This window comes from Filicampus tigris, chromosome 7 (assembly GCF_054856515.1).
Source record: "Filicampus tigris isolate MCC_2025a chromosome 7, RoL_Ftig_1.0, whole genome shotgun sequence".
Lineage (NCBI taxonomy): Eukaryota > Metazoa > Chordata > Actinopteri > Syngnathiformes > Syngnathidae > Filicampus > Filicampus tigris.
Genome location: NC_141223.1, coordinates 18,101,635 through 18,128,544, shown reverse-complemented (window position 1 = coordinate 18,128,544; position 26,910 = coordinate 18,101,635). Strand labels below are relative to the sequence as shown.

Sequence of the window (26,910 nt, the reverse complement as noted above, 5' to 3'; positions counted from 1 at the left end):
AAAGGGTTTTTCAAGTATTTTAGAAATCTGAGGTAACAAAGGAACAGGTCTGCAATTTGACACAATATTCTTTTCACCTCCTCTACTTCTTCGACTTCCGTGCAAAGAAAATTCACTCCATCCATTTCTACTTTAAACGTTAAGAGTTATTTCACATATTTTTCCCGTTTGAGCTGTTACGTTGATTTCACATTTCCATTGGAGCTGCAATGTATCCTCCAGACTGCACTTTTCTATTTGCATTTGTATTTGCCGTTTGCTTGCTCTTTTGCTTGCTTTGCATCTACTAGCTTCTCGGAATAACAGAAACGCGTATACTGACGTCACGGTCATGCGCACCACCCCTCTCGTTTGGGATAAAAGTTTGATCGGAATGATCTTGATCGGGTCAGAATATTACGAATGGGGTGTATACGTGAAGCATTTTTATTCTGATCAGACTTTTAATCCGAATAAATGTGTCCATGTAAACGTAGCGTATGTGGCCATACGGCACAAAAAGGCACACTCATTTGACACTTTGCTGACTGTTTTTCATTTGATCGATTCATGTCTTAGTAGTGTTTTTTTTCCCCCTATCCATCCATCTCAAAATTCCTCAACCAAAAATGATTAATAAATCTTCTTTCCCTTTTCGGGACATCCAGGTCCGAGTCTGTAAGATCCCCCGCCAATCAGAGCCTTCGTTAAGAGCGGCGTGGGTGCCAGCTTGGGAGAAGGATGGCCACCATGCCGTTTGTCAGTGAGGGGAAGTGTGTTAGCGTGGAGTGGGATTTCCTGCAAGGACTTCTGGCCAAGCCTCCTACCCTACCCTGGTGAGGCAACAAACACACACGCACGCACGCACACACACGCACACACACACACCGAACGATAGCATTTAAGCCTTGGCGCATGTCTGTGAATTCATCTGCGCAAGGTGAAATGCACTCATTGACACATGGAAAACAAACTATATTGATGCAACACAATCTAGAGAAGAAGAGAGAATGCTTTAAAAATCCAACGTGTATCATTGCTCACCTGTCAATCGCGCCCGTGCTGCCAATCTCCGCCCCTTTGGTGAGAGATTAAGTAAATTTGGCTGGAATTATTAATGGGCAGTCAGTTACGGGCGGATATAAAAACTAAGCAGAATCAATGTGTGTGTATTGATTGCTCTCTGTGGCTGGGGTCATGGCTGTATAATAATGAGATGTTACAGGGTCCGACACGCACACGCGCACGCGCTATTTACACATATTAGACAATAGCAAGGAGAAATGCAACCGCTGTCACTTTACGGAGGTACAAACAAACACGATGTGCGGCACACACACACTTTCAGGGGGATAAGAATCGACACCAGTGAGGGACGAAAGCTCACCTTGCACACACGCTTTACCCCTGTGCACAGCGGCGACACAAATTGTGAAGTGGCGGTGACAACATAATTCCAGCGCTCAGGCCCCATTGAGGAGAGTCAATACCCAATCAGAGAGACAGGCTACCTGAGCCTGGCCCCGCCAACTCCCCCCTCACCCTTTCTGTCACTGCGCCCCTCCTTCGCCTATTGATCCCTCAATCAAGGCCCCGGCTCACAAGCCCGGCACCAGATGAGAGCAAGCCAAAGTGGGAGGGGAAAGTGAGGGATATATATGTGTGTGTGTGTGGGGGGGTGTGGGTGGGGGTGTGTGCGTGTGTGTGCGTGTGTGTGTGTGCACATATGGATTTGGAAGCAAATGGCATTATTAGGACTGTGCTGCGGTAGACAGAAGAAGGGAGTTTGTCTGTAATTACCAGGCCAATCTGCTGGAGATGGGTCACAATACAGATTGTTTCACTTGAATTGCAGCAGGGCCATTACCATTTGATGTATTTACGAGATGAGCATTTGGATTGACGCGGAGGCCCGTCTCTTGTTTATCCCGAGTGCGGCTCCCTCAAAGGGTGGTCAGCACACATGTTTTTCTGCGTTCTGTGTTTTCATCCGGAAAGCCCGGCCGCACGCCGAGCGACAGGGCCGGCCGCCAGTGAACTCTTTGCGGGGTTTCGCAATTTGTTTTCATGCGTAGGCAACCGTCAGCCGCCAGGTTTGCGAGGATTGGAAATTTGTAACGGCCAATCAAAAGTGCCATGTCGTATAGCATGAGCTTTCGCAACAAAAATTACGTTCACGGATTGCAAGGTCGAGCCGTATATACAGTATATATTTATATTAGGAGTGTAACAAAGACTGACTTGACTCACAAAAGTCTTTTTAATCTAAAACATACAAGTGCATTGGTACACAAACTATTGGATCGGTGTCAATATAGTTTTAACCAGCCACAAACCAATCAAAAACTTAGCCGTGCATTATCGATACCGCTTCTCCTCACAAGCGTCGCGGACGCGCTGGAGCCTACCCCAGCTGTCTTCGGGCATTAGGCGGGGGACACCCTGAATTGGTTGCCAGTCAATCGCAGGGCACACAGAGACAAACATCCTCACTCACAATCACACCTAGGGGCGATTTATAGAGAGTCCAATCAACTTACCATGCATGTTTTTGGAATGTGGGAGGAAACCGGAGTACCCGGAGAAAACCCACGCAGGCACGAGGAAAATATACAAACTCCACAAAGGAATCGAACCCACGACCTCTGAACTGTGAGGCGGACGTGCTAACCAGTAGATCACTGGGCCGTCTCAAAAATGTATGGATTGGTATTAATCGTTTTGATGTTGCTGATGATTTCTTTGTTTCTTGTAATTGAATTAATTTGAATATTTTGGGATTTAGAGAGCTTTGACATGTTCTTAATAAACATGACAAAAGCTGCAAATACACTTCTTCTTCATCTTTGACAAATCTCTTTCACTGAAAAAAATTGCAGCGATATTTACTTGAAAGAACCGAGTTAAGTTATTTCACTCAGAAATTCTAAGTCAATTTTACCAGGCGAGTTTTTGAGTAAATTGTGCTTGCATTGCAGTATTTAATTAAAAAAAAAAAAAAAGTCAGTCATGGGTTGAGGAATGAACCCACAATCTTCAGTTTGATAGGCAGAATACTAACTTGTGTTCAGCTGCATCACTCGGTTTGCGGAGGGTGTTCGACTAAGCGGAGGTTTGCATTCCATCAGACCGACTGACCGGTCCGTCAGTCCGCCAATAACGCGCGCCCGTTTTGCTGACGATTGACAAATGACTTTTTAAAAATGAGGGAATGACGGAAGCGGCTTTTTCATCTGTCGGTGTGATCGTCACTAACTGCCTTCCGTCGGTCGTTAGTTAATTCTAAACATAACCACATTGCCAGCTATTAGAGGGTGTGCACACTTTTGCAACCACATTTTCTCAGTCCTTTGATTGTACTTCCCTTTTCAAAGAGTTGTACAAGTTATGTCATATTAATGGTGTAAGAGGTTTTGAAATGGTCCCATTTTTTCTCTTTACATTATTTGACCAGAGGTGTGTAGACTTTTGATATCCTCTGTATCACCGAACAACACGCCTTGTTTTTTTCATCTGATCCGCATCTTCCATTTTGCTACCTCCCCCTGTGTAGTCTGCAGAACCTGCGTAAAGAGAAGTCGCGTAATGCGGCCCGGTCGAGACGTGGGAAGGAGAACTTTGAGTTCTTCGAGCTGGCCAAGATGCTGCCCCTGCCCGGCGCCATCACCAGCCAGTTGGACAAGGCCTCGGTCATCAGGCTGACCATCAGCTACCTGCACATGCGCGCCTTCGCCAGTCAGGGGGACCCGCCCTGGAGCCCCCTGCTGGAGGGAGACAGCAACTGCAGCAAAGGTCAGCAACCGCCGTTTTGGGATTACGGCTTCTCCTTGTTCACTGTTTTAATTGACAGCGACATGGATGTGATGGATTTCGATTTCGATTAGATTCCTTCAGATAAGAGCTCCAACCTATTGGATCTCATTTGACTGTGTACCTAATGTTGTGGCCAGCCACATGTAAATGATGAGTGTGGCAAAGATCCCCAACAGAAAGATTTGGACCGGGATCATTTTCAGTCATCTGTTAGCCTACATCATTAATAGTGTTTTGCATTTGAGCGCGCGCACACACACACACACACACACACACACACACACCCCTACGCACGCATTCGCTCATTCACAAGCCTGCAAAACACGCACGTGCATGTGCATTTTAATCACACAAAGACTTTTCAAAGGCGTCCTCCTATCTGTCTGCGTGCGGCATGGCACACAAAGAAAGGGGAAACTATTGGCGCGTTTTGTAATTATAGGAATTAACTGTATAACAAGGACAGTGTAATTACACAGCCTGTCTAATTGCTAGTATTACTGAGGGGAAACCACGCAGATACAATACAATTAGAGCCGCATGTTTTCGTGTGCATCTCTGTATGTGATTATGCCTTTTTCTTGTCTAATTTGGAAAAAAAAACCTCAGCAAAAAAAAAATGAAAAGAAAAATGTCACGCTAATTGCGTGCAGATTTGTGACTGTGTGTGTGAGTTTGTGTGATCCTACCACAATAAGAGCACTGCGTGTTCCAGATAAGACATAATGGCTTTAATAGTGTAATAAGTTTGGTCGGGTATGGATGCTTATGTCAATACAATGGTTGTGTTAAAGGGGCTCTTGAGGCTCTAAGGATCGATTGGCCGGTCCGGCGAAAGGACACTTTGAGGCAAGACTACCTTTGTGTCCGTGTTGCATGTCTTTGCAGTAGGAGTAAACTAATGTCTTATGGTAGAATTTGTATGGTATGGTAGTATGGGTTTTTTTTTTCAACTGGTAAAAAGTCCAAAAAGCATTTTATTTACATCCAAAAAAGAAATAGCTAAAATATGTGTGTTACGTATTTAAATTGAATATCTCTTGAATTCAAAATCGCTTTCATCACTCGGCCTAAGTTACGTGAACTTCCAGCCACGCACATTCGGCCAATCACAGATTCAACCAGCAGGAAGGCGTGTTGTTTGAATTCAAATGGAAATATCTGGACAAGACGCACTAAGCTTTTGTTAAACGAGGATAAGAGATACACTATCATCAAACCGAACGTGAGTTTAGCTATTCTCGTGACGCGATTACATATAAAGTCAATATGATTTGCGTAGATAGGGACGAATCTGTACAGCTCCACCAGAGCCAAACGGCTTCAAGAATGTGCTTACCTTGTACTCACCAGGTAAAATGTGGTCAAATAATGTAGGAGAAAATAATCATTGTGGGGTGTGGGCACCAGAACTTGTACAACACTACCGGCTTCTAATACGAGCCAAAAAGGAGCAGGCGTAGGCTACTTGGCATAGCTGGTAAACCAAAAACCAAGATAGCAATAGTTTGAGCAAAAACACCGGCCAGCTGAATGATTGGCAATGTTCATGCATTTTTTCCCTCATTAAAGTCAGAGACGGAGATGTTGTAAACACGTAAACATTCTGTGTTATATTTATTTTGTTTTTGAGAATTTGGGGGTTTTAAGTCTTTTTTTCCAATGCAATCGATATATTGCTCCATCTTCTGATCGAATCAGTGGTCGAGAAGTCATTGTTTTTTCTTCTTTTTTTTTTTGTTCAAACTCTGATCACTCATCGTCCCTGATCACGTAAAGCCAACCTCAATGCTTTTGCCATTCGCCATTTTAAGCCGTTTTGCTTTGTGTGTTAACCGTAAGCTTCTGAAGTTATGCGGACACCAATATTAATTCAATGAATTGAGCTCTACAATGATTCAGCGGGTTTGACGGAACGTTGTTGTCGTCATATTTATGAATGAAATACGGCGACACCCCACACATATCAGCGCAGCGCAGAATCTGTTTGATCCCATCCAGCATCGCATCACACCGTCCGAGCCACACCTTAGACCTGCTTTAAGCTGGTCTGAGGTCTGGTCTACTTTTTATCACCAACTTTTCAGGTACACCGAAGGACTTGTAATAGAAAACGCCCAGCATGGTGTAGCGCTTTTGCCAAATTCCCAAACATAGTAAACTAGACTTGCCCTGGCACGAAAATGATTTTTCTACACTGAGCACACGTGTGCCTGTCTACTAAAATAGAGCCCTTAGGTTTGACGGTATCTAGATCCACTGAATAGTTCAATCGCTATTTTATAGTGACATATTGCCTGCCAAATAGATGTTTTCCTGATCAGACGGTCGATCGACAGAATGGTAATGCAGCATTTTTGTTGTTGTTGTTGTTTTTGCGTTTTTTTTAAGTAAATGGCTTTGCAATTTCATCTGTAGCTATCATGATTTTGTGGAAAAAAATAAAAATTAAATGACAGCTAGGCTTATTAAAATCTTTTTGCTCTGTTGTTTTTGGCAATGCTGTCTTGTTAAATGCCATCAGCGTATTAAAATGTTGAATATTAGAATCCTGTCATTTTCATTGTGTTGTGAGGACAAAAATAACAAAATTAATGTCATGTTTTGCAATTCAGGCAGTAGTATAGTTGAATAACTAATTACTTGCAAATTAAGGCAATTAGTCAATACAAGAGGTCTCCAAAAAGTAATAATTTAGAAAGGAATATCGAAGTAACACGTGCTAGGCAAATGGAAGCAAACGGGCTTCCTGTTGAAAAATCAAAGATTTATTTGTCAAACTTCCAATGACATATTTTAATGGATATCGATTTTTTTTAGTCAATGTCACAAAGATTTAACTTTACCTGAATTTTAGCTGCATGAAAGAACATGTGTAGCTTGTGTTCTGCGATTAAACTAACAGTTCACATAAACATAGGTTCAACAAGTAAACACTTTTCACGCCTCATCACATTAACATTTTAGATCATTTGAGTGAGAATTGTTGAAATGTTATTCGACAAGTAGTAAATGACATACAGTATTATGGGGGTAATCCCAGTATCTTACATTTTAGAAGTAACTTGCCCAACATTGCAATCGTTACATTACTTTCGACTAAATTTGGAAAATAGTCCCTCTACAACACATAACTTTGGTTTGACGATATTTTAAATCCTTGTGAGAACCGCATGATCAACTGGTTAGAATGATGTAAAAATTACTTTTTTTGTGTGCTTTGGGCCTATAGATTGTAGGTAGCAGGTGGCCACGTTGGTAAATACAATTAAACGCTGTTTGTGTTAAGTCAGTGTGCAGAAAAGGGGACGGGGCAGCACAGAGAGAGACGACTCTCTAATCTGAGACGGCAAGATGAAAGATGAAAGCGCCTACATTTACTCAATATTGAAGCAATCTTGGCTTCGGCTGCAAGACTTACACCACTGAAAATTAACATTAGGAACATTGTAGCCGAAAATACAGCAGAATCTGGACTCATACTGCAAATAATTATTCTGTTTACAATGTTACTAGCTAGGAATAGACTTGTATGCTCAGGTTAGATTATTATTATTTTTTCTTTTTTTTTATCTGTCTGACAAAAAAAAAAGTTTTGTCATTATACTTAATGGCAAGGCATTCATTAAGGATAGACCGATTATCGGCTGGGCAGATTATCGGCGCCGATATTGATATTCGGCATTTTGACGAATCTCGATATCGGCCTTTTTTAAAAAATCTGCTGGCTGATAATAAATGGATTTGAAACTTTGTTAACTTCAAGGAACAATTTATGTACATTTTCAGTTCACCTTATAAGAGACCCTGGGAACACTCTGCACATTTTGTTTGAAATTTTAAAAAAAGGCAATTTTGGGGATCATTATTTAATTTAGAAAACGACATGGAACTGTTATTTACGGTTTCATTCAACTTTTGAAGACATACTGATGCTCCCTTTTTCTTAGAATTTTACAACAAAGATGTATATTGGGAATCATTTACAATAATAATAATAATAATATAAGAATCAACATTATGCAAATCAGAAAAAATGTTCAATAAACATATGCTTAAAGACAAAGTTAAGAGTTATTTCTTTTTTAATTTTGATGTCATTTTTTTGCAGAAAACGAATATCGGCTCCAAATGTCGGTTATCGCCCCCCTTGATTAATGATAAACGGTATCGTATCGGCCCTGAAAAAAACATATCGGTCTATCGCTAGTATTTATCTTGGCAATATACACTGGCGCAATCAGATGAAGTTCAATGTTGTTGTTGTTTTTTTTAGGATATATTTCAAGACTTTAGACATCAGGCCACAAAATCACACTGGTAGCCCGACTAAAAATGCAATGCTAATTTGGACATCAGCTTGAACATGTCTACCCACAATGCATTGGCTGAGTTTTAAGTGTGATGCATGACTTTAATTCCGTAAGCGGAATGTGGCCGCAGCGTACGTGAATGGAGGAGAAGAACGATGAGGGGAAGCGACAAATGAAAAAAGGAGAAAGAAGAAAGGTGTAAAGAGAGAGAGAGTGGCATGGGTGGGGGGGGGGTGGTCATGGGGGGTCACATTCCTCCACATTCCCCCTTGTCCGAGGGTTTTGGGCTGGGTGAGACGCAGCTGAGGGAAGGAAGGAAGGAGGCTGGAGGAAGAGAGGGGAGGGGCCACTGTGGCTTTTGTCTGCTTCCCACGTTTCAAAGCCAGTCTTGAAAAATGAATAGACAGAGCAAAATCAATTGCATGACCTTCACAGAGAGAGAGAGAGAGAGAGAGAGAGAGAGAGAGAGAGGGAGAGAGAGGGAGCGAGACTGAGAGAGCAGCACGGGAGGAGGGAGGCGGGTAATAGAGGAAAAGAAGTGAGGGACAGAAGGAAGGAAGGAAAGAAGTTAGGAAGGAAGCAAATGAAAAAGGAAAGCGTTTGTTCATTCTTTTTCGGCATATCTCTTTATTTGTCTCTTTGATCAGCTCAACCAAGGACTGAAACCTTTTATTGCTACACATGTACATTTGTTTGAGTTGCCGCGCAACTGTTGCCTTAAACATGCGCGGCCACCACCTCATTCGAAGGAGATCCAAAACAAGAGCAGACCTTCTCAAATTGAAGTTTTCACTTTGAATTCTGATTATTCCTCCAATATGTGTATGGTAGCTTTTATACTTTGCAGTGGAGCAGAACTGCACTCTATGACACTGAGCAATATTTCTATTATTTATTCATTTAGGTGCCTGCGACAAACAACAACTGAAATTGATCAATTTGTATGTTTTGATGGACTAAATCAAGTCCATGAGGTACTAAAATTATTCTAAACTAAACTCATTTTAGTCACAAAATGTTCTTTTCTGTTAACATGCTGCTGATCTTTAGTCTGCGTGTTGACATTGATGGATTCTCCTGTTTTATAGCGTCAGTCTATGGAGAGCTCATTTGCATAATATTGTCATACACGTGTTTGAAGCTCGATGCTAGTGTTTTATCATTTTTCTGACAATTACTGCATTTAGAGATATTTCCTATAGGGAGTTTTGTGTTGGATTTGTAAAACAACTCAACTGGAAAATATGACTAGGTTGTCCTTCTTTGGTAAAGTGTCTGAGTTCTGTATCCCAGTTGACTTTGGGCGAGATGCAGGTTGCATCCTGGACTGGTTGCCAGCCAAACAACTCTTTCACATACATCATCAAACCTGTATGGGCACTTTTGAGTCTTCAATGAAGCCAAGGTCCACCGCACACCGAGCGACACAGACAAATGTGACTGAAATAGACCATCTTGAAAAAAATGGCAGTCGGCGACATTCCACCACCATGTGATTGTCCACCGATTCACTGCAATAAAAAAAAAAAAAGTGACACTTTATCGGGTTTTGTGGCTCTACGTCCAGTAAATTATTTTTAATTGAACCACAAAAACATGGTGTGATTGTCGAGGGAAAAAATGCATTGTGAAAAAAATTGCATGAAGTGTATAAAACGAGGCTTCAAAATCCTGAAAATCAATCTGTTGAGCCGCTCTCGACCGCGCTGAATGCGCTAAAACCACGCCCCACTCAGTGTCAATAAAAAAACAACTTCGTAAAATGGACACTACTTCATCGAGTATCGTTCTCATGCCTATACATAACTACAGTTTGATCAGTTTGAAAATATATCCGCTTAAAGCCTACGGTCGCTGGAGTCCATACAACCAGGTCATCGCAGGGCTTTTTCACGATGCGACAACAAGGCGACAACATGCTCAAGTCCACACGCTGGCTGTCAAGTCAGACTTTTTTTTGTTTTAAACGCTGTCTCTCTTAGCTCTTCCGTCTTTTTCACACAGCTGACAACGAGGCGCTCCAAATCGGCCACGCCAGTGGACTCGCAGAAGGAAAGATGTACTGTATTTGTTGGCGTAGCATTTTCCCCCAATGCATTTCAATGGGCTTCAATTGTATGCAGAATTCCGCTTTTCGTATGCCAGGCCTATCTCGCGACTTTCGCCAGGGCCGAGCTGCATCACTTGGCCTCAAATTAGCCAGTGCCCAAAAAATCTGGAAAACTGAAATGAAGAAGGTAACGTTATATCTAGAGGTGGGCATTCCGTCTCACCGACGGACCGGTCTGTCTATCCGCCTATGACGGATGCCCGTTTTGCTGACGATAAACCGAAAACGTCAAACTTAAAAAGAAACAACAACAACAAAAACGGACTAAGCATAAACGGAGGCGGAGTTTCGCCCGGCTAGTTATTCCACTATAATCGATGTGTTTTTGGTGTGACTAACGTCCGTTTTGGTTCGGGTTTCCTGTTTTCTCTGGCGAGAGATGTTCGGTAAAGTTTTCTTTCACCTCTTGTGTCTTCCTTTCCATTGGCGCCACATTAGTGTTCCTCTTGTAAGCAAAAAAGTGGTTGCAATAAGTGACTTGGATTGTATTCTACAATTGGCCACAATTGCCTAAAGTAAGCCATTTTAAACTTATAAACTTTTTGGTGTTTTAAGTTTGAAAATAAAATAAGTGTATGTGAGGCTTTGCAAAGCTCTTTAGGCAGAATGATGTAGATACACTAATAATAACTGCACAATCTGACATGTTTTTTTTGGGGGGCGGGGGGAGGGGTGGACAGACAGACGGATCGGAGATGTTTACTGAAGGAAGTGATAACGGAAGTGCGATTAAAATAATAGACGGACTGACTAATAGACAATTACAGTTTGTTCTGGCTTGAAAAATAGACGGACAGACGAATGGCGTATGGGTACCCAGGCTGCAGATGGATAGCAATTGACGGACTGGCAAATTTTACTAAAATAACTCTGGCTATATCTCCATAAATGAGGACTTTATAGTTCCTAGTCTTTGCACATTTTCAGCAATTTTCTTTAAACATGTATGATGTCTTAAGAACAAATCTCTGAATTCACTTTACAGTAGGGATGCAATTGTCGATTATTTAAATATGGATTTATTGAATGAATCTGATTTTTTTTAAAAACACCAGGCCATTTTTTCAAATTGACAGTGCAGAAAATGCGCTAAAATAATTACCGGTAATTATGATGCAAGTACTGGTTTGGTCTGTAACATGTCAGAAATATGGAGTACATTTTTTTCCAAACTAAAGGCAGACATTTGCAAATACCTTATTTTGAAAAAAAACACAAACATAATCTGCCTGCTTTCATGGAAGAGTAAAGAAATCTGAGAATATTTACTTAAATTTTGAATTACTCAAGTCATCTAAACAAATAATTGATTATCAAAATAATTTTTGATAATCAGTGCATTGTTGATTAATCGATTGATTAATGGATTAATAATTGCACATCTACTTGGCATGGTCTTAAAGACCAAATATTACACAATGTAAAGTTACCCCAAATCTGCCTATAAATCCAACACTTGAAGTACGTTGGCATGTCAGATTGACAATTGTAGCAAAAGCTCTTTTTTGCGCAGTCTTTGTTTTGACACTTAATTAGGATAAGCGCAAATCCGTCCTCAGTAACCTGATGCATCGTAACTACAGAACCCAAATCAGAAGGTCTCAACTGGTCGTAAAGCGGTCATGTTTACTGCATTAAAGTCTCTCATTACAAATGTGTCGCAGCTCGGTGGTTAACAGGTGCAACATGGCAGCTGGAGGGCCCCCCTCCCATCTTTTACAAGGTATTGAACAATGACAAGTGGGCTCCGGCCTCAAGTGTTTTACTGTCTCTGTTAGTGAGGTCAAACACACCTCTCGCCCGCCGAGCGCCACTGACATTGACTTTCACTCTGCTCACACTCGCTCTCCCTCCCTCCCTGCTTGCTTGCCGTCGCCGTCGTCGTCCCCCCTCCCCGCCGCCCTCCTGCATCTGCCACCCCTCTAATTCACGGCGTTAAAAGCAGCCGGGGCTTTTAAGGCAAGTTAATTGCACTCAAATTATGTTCGACCGCGAAAAGAGTGAGGGAATGACGGCGCAGAGACAGAGGGATGGAGGGAGAAGATAATTGCGCCGGAGGGGGAGGCGGCAATTAGGGTCAACCTTTCTTTATCTGTGCGTGCGTCGAGCTGATGAAACATCACAATCGGATGCGAGTAAACAACTTGGCGGGTGATCAGGCTCGTGTTTTGAAAAGGCTGCGAGCGCCGAACTTGAGAGATAATGACAGATGAGGAGACAGTGGACGGAGGAAGCTGCAGTGACTGTTATCTGGTTCCCATGGCAACGGGTTAAAAAGGTTGACCCTGTGGGGGAGGTGCCTGCCTCTGTGCGCGTGTGTGTGCCATTAGTCATGAACTTAACTGGGACTAAATTATGTATTAGACAGACGTATAATGAAAATCATTAAAATGAAATTTCTGTCTTTTCTCCCCGCCGAGCGCTGGGGAGACCCGGAGAATTGACCTGCGAGTCAGCCCATAATTAACGTGTGCGATGGCGCTCTGTCCCGCTGTTTCTTATTCCCACAATGAAATTAAGCCTCACAGCAGAGTCCCAGCCGGCCGTTCAAACACGAGTGTGATGGAGGGCGACGAGCAAAGATCACACGAGCTCCATCGCACGTCGGCGCTCGCACTAGAGCGAAGTCTTAGCTAGTCGAGAAACTTGACCGGACTGCTTTCTTGTGACTTCGGCGCCACACTCAACAATTTCTAAACTGGCCATACGACAAAACGATTAAAAAAATGCCAAAGAGTAGTAAAAAAATAAAACATCCTAAAAGGCCATATTCATTATACTTGGTGGTTCATGCAATATGACAAATGAGGTGTTGCAGAAAGGTTCCAGGACTGGTGTCATCAAAGATTTATTTTAGATCCAAACCAACGAACCTATTTTCAATTCATCCTCATTCTAGGGCTGAATGATTTTGGAAAAAAAAAATCTGACTGCCATTTGTTTTTCCATTCAATATTGCAATTATGATTTAATATTTGATTATTAGTTTTTAAGGTCCTCTTCCCATGTATATTTTTTTAACAAACACAAGCACTTAACCAAATCAGATGTATCATACATAAATGTTTTGGAATTATAGGTCAGGCTCAGGCTAATGAAAGCCAAATGAGCCATGGGTTAATATATAAATAATAATATTATAATAGGGGCGGTCGACTGGTTAGCACGTCCGCCTCACAGTTCAGAGGTCGTGGGTTCGATCCCGGCCCCGGCCTCCCTGTGTGGAGTTTGCATGTTCTCCCCGTGCCTGTGTGGGTTTTCTCCGGGTACTCCGGTTTCGTTCCAAAAATATGCATGGTAGGTTGATTGGACTCTCGAAAATGCCCCTAGGTGTGATTGGGAGTGCGGATGTTTGTTTGTCTCTGTGTGCCCTGCGATTGGCTGACAACCAATTCGGGGTGTCCCCCGCCTACTGCCCAAAGACAGCTGGGATAGGCTCCAGCACTCCCCGTGACCCTTGTGAGGATAAGCGGTATAGATAATGGATGGATGGATAATATTATAATAATAAATATACAATAATAAACATATAATAGTAAAATACAAATAATAAAACAAAAATATGTATCTACTTCAGTTAGAGTTGATAACTTACTTAGACTTTAACTTGTATTTGTTTAAGTGTTCAATACGACAACTTCACAAAATTTGTACGTCATAATTGTAAGATTACAACAAGAACGCAAACAAATCTGTGGCTTTATCACTTCAGCTTTTCATGCTTCGTGAAACAATGATGTGTACATATGTGTACTGCACTCTTTAAGCACTGAACTGATCTAGAGCCCTTTGCAATTCCACTTGGCATTTTTACCTGAACACCTTAAAAGGTGCACCCAAAGTTAATTTGAAGCTGTACTTGAACCATTAGTATCAGCATAGTTTTGGTCTCTTTTTGAATTTTTCTCCTCAACTGTCAGGATCTTTTTAAGTGCTACTGGCACTGAATTATGGAAGTTTGAATACATAAAAGAAGGCGGATTTTATGATCGCCTATTTTTTATTTTGTGGGAAAAAAACCTGCCTGGAAAATTATGTAGCAGAGTGGTGGACTGAATAACACAACAGGATTACAGCTCAAAGGCTCCCCCAAATCCATTTCAAATGTGACGATAATACGACAGAAAATGAGCATGTTACACAAATTTTACTAAGGAGAGTCTCCAGGAATGCTTCAACATACAAAAATGATCATGAGTTCTAATGAAAAGTAAGACTTGGGGCTTTCTTATCCTAAATCCAGATTTTTTAAAAATGCAAAAAAAATCAAAGAAGGTGACGCGATATGGCGTGCAATCGCCGGCGGCTTCGAAGTGTGTGTGTTATGCAAATTACGCACAGAGTTTGTTGTCGTTCAAAAGAAGTTTCCAAACCGAATACGTTTTTTTGGAAGAATTTCATTGGATCATTGAATGCGTCAATCACCGCCAAGTTTAGCAGTTTGGTTGTGACTGGCACAAATGACGAATCATCGATATGGAGGAGTGGTATTCTATACATACAATTTGTTCATTGGCAGACCTACATTTTGATACCTTCCCTGAGTTAGTCTGATCACGCGGACTCGACCTATGATGGGAAATATGTCCAAAATATGCGTATCTGATGGAAATATGTAATGGTTGCAGCAGCTAATAACGTGGCTTTATGGATGCCAGGCTTGTTGTGGACTAACTATATTACTGGAATACTTTTACTGGACCCTTGTCGACGTAATGGGATCATTTTTGAAGGATTATGACATTGTCTTGGACATTTATGAGGCTGAAATGGTGAGTTCCGTATTTTTTGTGTGTTTGCGATTGTTTGACTTAAATGTTCACTGAGCCTGCAGATATGATTGTATCTTATAATGGTTGGCATCATTTGAATTTCCAGAAACTCAGCTTTCTAACTATATACAACATGCCTGGGAATGCTTTGAAGTTGTTCTACATGTGGTGAATATCACACGGGCGGGACGCGAAAAACCCACCCGTGGGTTAGACGCTACAGTACAGGAAGTCCTCAATTTACGAACGAGTTCCGTTCCTACTCTGGCGATGTAACCTGAATTTCCACGTATGTTGGATTTGACCGTTAAATTCGAAATTTACATCAAAATGCTTGGTATGAAAAAAATACCGAAAATACATTAAAATAAAAAGCATAAGATGCTGTACTTAGCATTACTGCTGAGAGGTGGATGGAGAAGAAGGAGAGGAGGGCAAAAAAGGCAAAGATACTGCCGGCGCGTACAGACACGATCGAGAGACACTGCGCATGCTCAACCGCAAGGAATCCTGGTCTGTGTAGTACAGGAAGTGCTTGTATGCGGAAGTGCGTTGTTTGGCACACAACCACCGCAAATACCCGAGCAGAGGTAAACAAGCTCAGAGACGCAGCACAAAAGCACACTTTTGGAGCGAGGAGGAAACCGTCTGTTTCATTCATGTGGTGAGTGACATGAATATCAAGTGTTTTATTGACAGTTGAAACTAACACGCGGAAAGGACGTCCATTTGAGTCACGACGCCCTGCCTCTGTCCGCTCATTCATGTAAATGGGATATTCAGAATGTTTCAAAAATCGGAATTTTACCTGAATATTGTCTTCATGTAAACGTAGTCACTATGTATATTATGTATATACATATGCATAAATATATATATACATATATATATATATATATATATATATATATATATATATATATATATATATATATATATATATATATATATATATATATATATATATATATAGAGAGAGAGAGAGAGAGAGAGAGAGAGAGAGAGATAGATAGATAGATAGATAGATAGATAGATAGATAGATAGATAGATAGAGATATATACAGTATGTATATGTATAATTACACTCCTTGAACAAAGTGCACATAAGTGGACTATGTATAAAACAAAAGAATGAATATATACCGTAAGATAACAGAATACAAATCATTTAAAGTGTAAATTAAAGTGTCTGACGTTAGCTGTACTTAAAGGGGAAGTCAACGCAAACATATTTTTTCCAGAATATGTTCTATGCAGCGGTCACTGATGGTGTAGTGGTGCACACGTCTGTGTTGTGTGCGGGCAGGGTGGGATCGGTTCCCGCTCAGTGACGGTGTCTGTGTGTGTGTGCCCTGCGACTGGCTGGCGACCAGTTCGGGGTGTAGTTCGCCTTTCGCCCATTGTCGGCTGGGATAGGCTCCAGCACCTCCCCGCGACCAGGTACCGGTTAAGCGGTTTGGAAGAAGATGTTCTATGCAAGCCCACTAGTTGAAACACGGCATTCTGATAAATATTGCATTTGTGGAATAAGAATTAATCCACCCGTTTTTAGCCATCTCTGGGGGGTGGCCATTTTATCACTTCTGTTGACTGAAAATGACTTCACAACTGCTCAGGTAACGACCAATCACGGCTGACCTGTTTTCTGAAGCTCAGCTGTGATTGGTCGTTACCTGAGCCCTGAGGGTATGTGAAGTCATTTTCAATCAACAGAAGTGAAAAAATGGCCACCCTTGAGATGTCTAAATACAGGTGGACTTTGCTCCTTAACTCATATTCCACAAATGCAATATTTATCAGAATGCCTTGTTCCAACTAGTGGGCCTGCAGAGAACATATTCTTTAAAAAAAAATGTTTGGGTTGACTTTCACTTTTAAAAAAATGCCACTCGCTGGGTAGCTGTGGATTTTAAGCAGATTGGGTTACTTTTAATCAAAGTTGGGTTCATTATTTTGACCCAGTAGATTGGGTAGAGTGGCTTTGTGGGTAACACTGCTGACTTTAGACACAAAGATTGGGGTTCAAATCCTGGGCAGAGTCAATGGCCACCCAAATGGGTGGGTTGTGTCAGGAACGGGATCTGGTGTAAAAACTGTCCAACATATCAAAGTGACTTTCTGTGGTGACCCCTGACACAGAAAAGTTGCTTCTTCTTTGTAGAAAATGTGCATACTGTAACAATTGTTTCCCCTTTTTTTAAAGCACAGCTATATTGATAAATCATCTGTTGGTATCTTTATTTCATCAGTATGGGTAGTGTTTACTGTTTGTACTGGATGCAAAACTTTTGCAGTTACAGTTTTTGTTATGATTTTAAATGGTTTTATTTAGTTTACTTCAGTGATGAATGAAAATTGCAAGTCACGCTCTTGACAGGCAGGACAGGACCTTGGTTCAGAATCACCTCAACAAACAATGTCTTTGATTTTTTTTTTTCAATAATGTAATAATGGATGAATAATAATGTAATAATGGAGATGCTTCAATTAATGTTATGGGAGTAAAATAAGACATTTTCTTCAGGAAAATTTCATGTTCAATTTGTTCATCAATGGCTCATCATCAAAGTCACTGAATCATCTACCCACGCGTAAAGAAGGAGTTCACACACAACCGTGCCACAGAAGGATCTTTGTTCTCCGAGTTAGATACCAACACTGCTGTGGGAGCCTCTCTTCACATGTGCACATGATTGTGGAAACACACACACACACACACACAAACACACAGCGTGTCCAGTGTTTTGCTTTCCTGGCCGCACTATTGTACCCTGGCAGTCTTTAATAAATGGCCCTCTGTGTATTTGTGAGTGTGAGTTTAAACTCATCCATCAGACCCCCACCACCTCCGCTCAAGTCCACCCCACCGCCAGCAAAACCACTCCCCCTCCCCAGCCTCATGTCACATCAAGCGTTTCCTCCGCCATGTTGACACTAGTCAGCACTACTGATCACCCGCCATCACCTTCACTCCTCCCGGGATCTGACGCATGACACACACACATGCTGCGTGTCTATGTGTGACCTTTTAGATTGCTGTGATATGATGGGTGCTGCTTCCTCTACACTCTCCATCATATCCCCCCCCAACACACACACACTGACTGAGACCCCCCCCCGTGCCCCCCCTTCCCTTCCAGGCACTGACTGGCTAGGCCGAAGGGTCCCAGCACCAGAGCCTCTTTCACAGCCCTGAATGGACTTGCCTTATTTATATTCACACAGTCACACAGGGGGGACCCCAATCTCACAATGCCACTGTGGCTTTGTCCGGCAACTCTGTATTCATGTGTGTGTGTGTGTGTGTGTGTGTGTGCGTGTGTGTGTTTTAGACAGGATAGGCTGCCGTGTGTTCCGTGCATGAGAAATCATTGCTGCGTGTATTCCTGAGGTGTGTGTGCGTCTATAACTCTAATGGAATGCCTCCCTCTTCTATTCACTGAACTCACATCACAAGCAGGCAGCAGGCCAATATATAAATAAATGCGTGTGCGTGAGTGTGTGTTCCGTTCCCCGTCCGTGTTCGGTAGTAACCCAGAGCCGCGCTTTCATTTTCCTGTCATAACGTGTATTGATTTCCTTCAGCCTCGCAGTGACACACATACCAAAACACACAAGCGCGCAGATGTCCGATGATTCCCGAAGTCATGCGCACACTCAAATGCTCGCACGCATTACGCCCGTATACACACAAATACAAACACACGGATAAGGGATAGTGTTCAAATGCAGCCCTGTGGAAGTGAGATTAGTTCCCCACATAACGGTGTACACACACTCAGGTGTACTATCCTTACCCCCACTTCCCTCTTATCCCCTCCCACCCCCAACATAAAACAGTAAATACGGCTGATTGGTGAATTAATCTTGCACGTCACCGAGGACCCCTCGTGCCCCGCGTCGGCTTGGAAGAAAGTGATCACTCTCGCCTTGCTTAGTGTTTTCTCATTTTCCTCGCCTTAGCCTTGCTTGCGTTTCTCATACCTATCTTCAGCCTGCAACCTCCCCACCCCATCCCCTCCGCCCTCCTCCTCAATGTATAACCCGCCGAATAGCCCCCCCCCCCCCTCCCCGCCGCAACCGCCTGCCTAACCACCTCCAACTCTATTTGTATTGTAATTGCCTCGGTAAACAGCACCACTTTGGCACCAAGCAGCTCTGATATCTTGTGTTTGGGATGCATTAAGAGTGGCGAAGCAGACAGAGTGTGTGTGTGTGTGGGGGGGGGGGGGGGGGAGTTGGGGGTGCGTGCGTGTGTTTGAAAGATTGAGTGGCATGCATCCTGTTCTTTTTCCAACATTTTTTTTATTCTTTTGTTGTTCTGTGTGTGTCTTATTTTTTGTTACTGTGGTGCCTTTAGATACAAGTGACCCGCCTCACCAGTTTTTTTGAGATACAAGCAGTCGTTTTTTTCTTTATATGAGCGCTGTATGTTGCCATATTTAAGTCAATTTAGCTTAATGCTAACAACAATCTAAAACACCTGGCTGACAAATAGCATCGGTTTCACTGTGTTATAATCATTTAGAAACACTTATGGAACACAAATATAACAATATAACAATGCTTACAGGCATATATTTTTTTTATCTTTTGGAAAAGTGACTAATATTCCTTAGTCAGTTGTGATAACTCTTCTTTGTGTGTGTCTCTATGGATGTATTATACTGCCCCCAGGTGGCCAAGGCACACACACCAGAAGGAGCAGGACCATATGCATTGAATTGAAGCAAAAGATGTAGCAAAAATTGTTTCATTTTCTACATTTTATTTGTGTCATCATTACTTTTATGTTTTTATACAATACAAGCACAACCTTATAGAGTGGCACTGTAGTGTTCACACACAATACCCAATCCACAATTTTTTCAACATGCCCGCAACCGTTTTTGCAAGTGTATGGAGAAAATGAGATAGAAGCAGACTATGATGAGATAGTACACAAAAGCAAAGCTACGGCAAAGAAAATGGCATTTTCTAGTAAAATAAGATCAGCAAAATGTTGCTTTTGACTTAGAAGTGCTCCTGCTTGGTTATGAGTATGATAGGCATTGTTCTGGCTATGTGCAAATTGTATTTCATGAAACCCTGACTGTGGATGGTATGATAAAGAATGACACTTGCACGCATTCATAAACATTACGTATGGCCACCCCACTGAAAAAAAATCGGGCTACACCTGGTCTGAAGTTGCCTCTTTTAGGGGAATTCCTGGGCTCGGGTTTTGGTGAACTTGCACTTGCAAATTTGCCCAAAATGAGCCTCAGGACCAAATTGTAACATTTTTTTGCCTTTGCCACCTAATCTTGGCAGTGCATGCCATCAAATTTGGCGATCATCTCAAAGAAATGCCATGACAAAAGGGTTTTGCAAGTGCTTGCTTCACTTATCAGTATTATATTTTTTTGCATCTGTTTATCACTATGATTGCTTTGCATTTCTGCCGCAGATTTAAACATGTCACAGAGATGACATATTATTCAAAACCTCATTTGTCCTGCGAAGAGCAACAGTTTCCTCGAAATAGCGACCCAATTAGTCACTGGGGGCATCATTCACAAATAAATGCCTCCCTCAAAACGACACCTCATTTTTCAATCAAATAAGAAAAATTGGTAGTGCGCATAATTATGTCAGTTTATAGAAACTAGCATTCGCACATTAGTGATGTGTTGCACTGTGGTAGGAAATGGTGATCATAACAGTTACTGTACTGACTGGTTTTCTGGGATAGAATGCACCTCACCTTGAAGACAATCGCCATAGAAAATGGATGGATGGATTATTATTATTTAGTTTGCACGAATTTATCCCGACAAAAGAGATGGAATAGTATATGTGTAATGTGTACAAGGTTTTCATAAGTATGCATGTAGCCTTCAAATCGCATTAAAACATAATGTTAAATGCTCAGTATGCTTCGCAATGTCAAGCTGATCCCTGGTCTTGCTTTTGTCTTCGCTAATGTAAAAAAGAAGGGGAAAAAAAACGCGGCTCCGCTCCTCCTCCACTGAGTACAAACCAGACTTATCGTGTAATTATTTCCTTAGCTATTTCATTTTCAAATAAATGCTATCTATTCCTTAGATATTGTATTGTAATTAACTATGACAAAATGTGCTGAGTCTTCAGGGATACTTGATGCCACCCACACATGACTGATATTCGCCCAGCCTCTTCTCACATGAATTTAGTTGGAGTGTCTATAATTAAAGTTTGAATTTTACTTTTGAGAAAAGAAATGCGCCCTAACAATCCATCCATTTTTTATAGCTTGCGTTCTTGTACGTGTCATGGGTGAGCTAGGCTCTATCCCAGGTGATTTTTGACGAGAGGTGGGGTACAACCCTGAGCGGTCGCCGGCCAAAACGGAGGGATAAACTACCCTTCACACTGACATTCACTGACCATTTACAACACAGGTGTCAAACTCAAGGCCCGGGGGCCAGATCAGGCCTGCCACATCATTTTATGTGGCCAGCGAAAGCAAATCAAGCATGCCGACTTCCAAGAGGCTTGCTGAAATCCGTACCAACATTTTAAACTGTCATTTGTAATTAATAATAATGTAGGGATATTGCAAGCATTTTCTTCTTGTGTTATTACAGTAACTTGAACAATAGTTGAACAAACTATTATTCTTGACTTGAAAGCTATAGTTATCCATCAATTTGTTGTGTACTGTATATATAATAATATGAGGAGGTGATTAAACATTTAGATGGTTTTACAGCCCTCGGGGGGAAACTGTAACTGCAATGTGGCCCCAAGACAAAAATGAGTTTAACACCTTTGATTTACAGTATGCAAACTCACCACACGCAACTTAACAAAACACAATTATTTCTAGTCACCTGACCTCTGAACAGTGCGAAAGAGCTTCATCCAAAGAGGAAGTCAACCCAAACATACATTTTTCAAAAATATGTTCCCAGCAGTCCCACTAGTTGAAACAGGGGATTCTGATAAATATTGCGTTTGTGGAGTAAGTGTTAATCCACTCATTTTTAGCCATCGCTGGGGGTGGCCATTTTGTCCTCTGTTGACTGAAAATGACATCACAACTGCTCACAACGACCAATCACGGCTCAGATTCAGAAAACAGGTCAGCTGCGATTGGTCGTTGTGAGAAGTTGTGATGTCATTTTCAGTTGACAGAAGACAAAATGGCCGCCCCAAGAGATGGCTAAAAACGAGTGGATTAACACTTATTCCACAAACGCAATATTTATCAGAATGCCCAGTTTCAACTAGTGGGCTTGCATAGAACATATTCTTGAAAAAAAATGTTTGTGTTGACTTCCGCTTTAAGGGGCTCGTTAACAACGCACATGTTTGGACTTCCTGAATGTAGCAGTCTGTGTGCCTCCTGCAGCGTCTGGTCAGTTTTGAACGTGAGTGTATCAATGTATGCTTCAAACTATAGTAGGACAACTGAGTGTGCAAGGCTGAAAGTGGAAGGGAAGTAGGAATGGTATGGTGTCCTGTTTGTAGCTCAAACTGAGGTGGAAATAAGGAAATGGGTGTGGAAATGTAATGTGGGTGTGCGTGGTACGCGCCAGCATCACCGGAGCCTCGTGTTGCCCACACACAATAATTACTCACATTGCATTTGAGTCTTTTCTTTTTGTCGTCAACCGCACTTTTCAGAGTCTTTATATGAGGAGAATATGAAAATTCACATTAGGTTGGATTTTATTTCTTTATGCGCTGCAAATGTTTGCTGTGCGATGAAAGCAGTGCGCACACCTTTAGATGGATTATTGCCCAAGATTCAACCTCGAAATCTCTCGACTGCGTAGTAGATGTGCCTATAGTCCGCCGCGCTGCTCACTATTTAACCGTATGGCAACATTTTCAGTACAAGGTGTCGACAGCATGTTTAATTTGAAAGTTTAGAATAGTTGTGCGGTGTCACCTTGACTTGTGATTGCTTTATATTTTCCCCGAATTTCAAAGTAAATTGTCATGATTGTTGTTGACTCTTCACCATGAACTTATTGGCTTTCACAGATTGTTAATATGGCTTGGCTACGTGCAGACCAACAGTTTTCAAACTAAAATTCACCCTTGAGAATAAACTTTCTCCATTGACCCACACTTATATTGTCTACCATAGTACGGTGGAAGTTCTTAAGTATGCAATTCTACTTGTCAAAAAATTGATTTTCAAATGACATGGTGCACACTAATACCTGTTTTCACATACTAAAATGTCCACAAGATTGTTAAGAGGTTTTGTTGGAAAATGTGGGTTTAATGTTAAGATTAAGGGCTCTGTAGTCATAGACAGGGCGGCACGGCACTCCTTAACCCTCGTTAAGCTTAATTGATCACTCCTAATTGCCCCTAGGTATGATTGTGAGTGTGTATGTTTGTTTGTCTCTGTATGCCCTGCGGTTGGCTGGCATCCAGTTCATGGTGTACCCCGCCTACTGCCCAAAGACGGCTGGGATAGGCTCCAAGCCTAATGCTCCAACCTTGTGAGGATTAAGCGGCGTAGATAATGGATGGCTAGCCGTAGACAGCACAGTTGCATTTGAGCATAAAAACTTGCTTTTCTCATTTTTGTGCCAACACAAGCCTAAATCTGCTTGTTCTGGAATTTTGCTCATTTCTCTGCACCATGGCGTACCAGGGACATTTCCTTTGATGTGTGAATTTGATTGAGGTGCAGGCAGATGGATTGTGACCTGCACGGACATGTGTGGTGGATCTTATCAAACACCCTTTTTTAATACGCCACACCGTGCCCACTTGCATGGGTCTGCGAAATTACGATATGTATTTTAGTCTACCCCTGCGCAGACTTAGACCATGCCTTGCACCAGACTTGCACAGGACACTGAAAGAGAGCTGTAAGAGTAACTTATTCACCTAAAAACATGGTTCCCCAAGGCATTTTTTTTTTTTTTACAATCTTTCACTATATCAATAAAATAAAAAATAAAAAATGCAAACGTGCCCGCTAAAAGACATGTGTAGACTGTCAATTGTCCAGCGGTCCGTTTCACAAAGCAGGTTCAACAAACTCACAAACATTGAGTGTAATCCTGAAGTCTGAGTTGATCTACTCTGAGATAGGAAAATCAGAGTTTCCAGTTCAACAGCTGATTTGAATGAGTTTACTCAAGTCGGAGTATCTTCACCTGGAGTTAAGCGCGTGCACCACAACTATGAAAAGACAGCATCAATGGAGCCTCGATTTGACGAGTCACCATGGCAACGGGGAAGAGGCGTGGGAGAACATTGCTTCTCGGGTCAACGCGGAGGTTTCAGGAGATGTATAGTCTACTTAAGAAATGTATCTGGATTCAGATGACTATATTTTGTGCACCCACTTGAAGATATAAAATTGAGTAAATTCCACATTCAACATAGTGTTGAATTTAGTCACTTTTATTTCGTCGAGTGGTTGCACAAAATAACATCATCTGGATCTAGATACCTTTATTTAGTAGATTTATAGACTACTTTTAAAATGTATCTGGATCCACATGATTATATTTCGTGCAACCTCTTGACGAAATAAAATTGAGTAAGTTCAACAGAAACTTTTTTCAGCATAGTCCTTTGCCATCACAATAATATAACAGAGGACAAACGCCTTGAATGGAAGCCTACTAATTTATTTCATTTAGGTGCAATCTCGCGGGGGAGAAGCGCACTTGGCAACAGCTGAAGAAGGAATTTAAAAACATTGTTCAAACAGTTAAGACCTCGGTATAATCACATGGGGGTACACTGAAAAAAAATTATGCTTGAATTTACTCAATTACATTTCGTCAGGTGGTTATACAAAATAAAATCATCTGGAGCCAGATATATTTTGAAGTTGTATAGTCTACTTAAAAAATGTATCTGGATTCAGAAGATTATATTCTGTGCAACCACGTTGAAGAAATAAAACTGAGTAAATACAACAGAAACTTATTTCAGTGTATGTAGATGATGGACTGTCACGTGAAACAGTACCGCTCAAAAAGATAATTATGTAGAAATGGTAAAACATAACTGTGCGGTCTGATTTTTTTTATATTTAAAGGGGAAATCAACCTAAACATGTTTTTTTTTCAAGAATGTGTTCCCAGCATGAGTTCAAACGCGGCATTCTGATTAATATTGCGTTTGTGGAATACGAGTTAAGCAGCAAAATCCTCCCCTTTTTAGCCATCCCAGGTGTTGTCCATTTTGTCACTTCTGTCGACTGAAAATGACATCACAACTGCTCAGGGTTCAGGTAACGACCAATCACGACTTAGAAAACAGGTCATCCGTGATTGACTGAGATGGCTAAAAAGGGGGTAACTCTTATTCCACAAATGCAATATGTGGAATAAGAATGCCTTGTTTCAACTAGTGGTCTTGCATAGAACATATTCTTGAAAAAAATATGTTTGGGTTGACTTCCACTTTAAGGCCTCAATGTGATTTTTTTTCCTCCAAAAATGTACTGCAATCAAGACTTTACTACTAGTGATCAACTACAGTGCATTACATCGTAAAGCGAGTATCCCCACCCTCATCACGACGTTTGACACACCTCCCAACTTTTCCATTGGTTGGCAAGGGCCCAGCTTTCATTATCTGTTAATTCCATATATTTAATTAATAGAAGAATGTGTCTTGTGAAAAAAAGGCTCTTGGTAGACAATACGGTACAATCTCTGTTACTGAGCAGGATTCCAGAGCCTTTTCAGATGAGATTTCAGTTTGCCTTCATGTCTTCCTGATGTGTGTTCGTGTCTTTTTTCAGTGAGACGATCCTCACATTCTCTGGCCACTGACATCTTTGAACAGCACCTGGGGGCGCATCTCCTGCAGGTAACTGCCGCAACACTCACATCTTCCTTACCGCCTTCTTTTCAACACTTCACAGGATGAATAAATGATGTTTTTCCTCCTATAGCTCAGGGTGGGCAAACGTTTGTGCTCAAGGGCCACTTTTGATTTTTCAAATGGACAGAAGGGCAAAGTCATTTGTAGATGAGGTCAAAATGTGTCTGTAGAATATGTCAAATATACTAATTGTATTGATTTTTTTTTTTTTTTGGGGGGAGTCGACTCTAAAGCGATGATTGTGCGATTGTGTACGGTTAAATGATGTCATCGATATTTTGTTTGGTTTGTTTGGCACCTCCAAATACAAGCTGACTCAGTTTTCCCGGGCTTCCGTTAGCATTTCCGTCAACCGACTTCCGGATGACTTCTGAATTTTGCAAGTGACCGTGCTACCCATCTCATTAGTAGTCAAATATTTCCACATGCTTGAGGCACCGCCGTTAGTTGCTGCGCAAACTCACCACCTGTTGATTTCAGCGAGCCGTCCGTGCCTGAAAGCCAAATCACATGACTGGCGATTGATTGACTTCCAGCGACTAGCATCGTTGCGGAGTGCTGCAGTCAAAGCGTCACTAGCCCTTGGGCCAAATATTCCGTCAGCTCCTCCAACACATCTTCACAACGATCTTTCCAAGACAGTAATGGTCACAACACTAAGCCCTGAACTTCAGATGCTCGGACAACGTCTTTCGCTGACCTGTGTCCATTTTGCACAGGTGAATTGTAGGCTGAGGAGCGCGGCGCAAGGGGGCTGCAGTGGGGATGAGGTGCAGCATGTCGCTAACACCGCAGATTAGGAGGAGGCTGGAGGAAAGATGCCATTTGGAAGAGCAAGCGGAGCAGCCAGGGATAAGGGGGGAACTACACGGATTAAGGGAGGAATGCAATAAGGAAGGCGTGGGAGCAGGTGGAGAGAGGTTGGGAATTTGAAGTGAGACAGTTTGTGGAAAAAAATAAAGAAGCACACGTCCACTCTCCTCTGGCATTTTAAAGAGGGTTGGGAGACTTAGGGAGCGGCGTTGATAGGAATCAAATTAACACTGCGGAAGAGGAAAAAAAAACTGTATGATTCTTTCCTCC

General features: G+C 41.8%; 1 protein-coding gene across 3 annotated transcripts in view; it reads left to right on the top strand.

Moving 5' to 3' along the window:
- Window positions 1-26,910, top strand: part of npas1 (neuronal PAS domain protein 1) — a 66,927-nt gene that overhangs the window by 14,671 nt on the left and 25,346 nt on the right. For all 3 annotated transcript variants that reach the window (XM_086036713.1, XM_086036712.1, XM_086036711.1), the window contains exons 2-4: window positions 648-815; window positions 3,533-3,771; window positions 25,745-25,812. In XM_086036713.1, coding sequence (XP_085892839.1) covers window positions 721-815; window positions 3,533-3,771; window positions 25,745-25,812 — 402 coding nt within the window. In that variant the 5' untranslated portion in view covers window positions 648-720. The remainder of the gene's footprint in view (window positions 1-647; window positions 816-3,532; window positions 3,772-25,744; window positions 25,813-26,910) is intronic.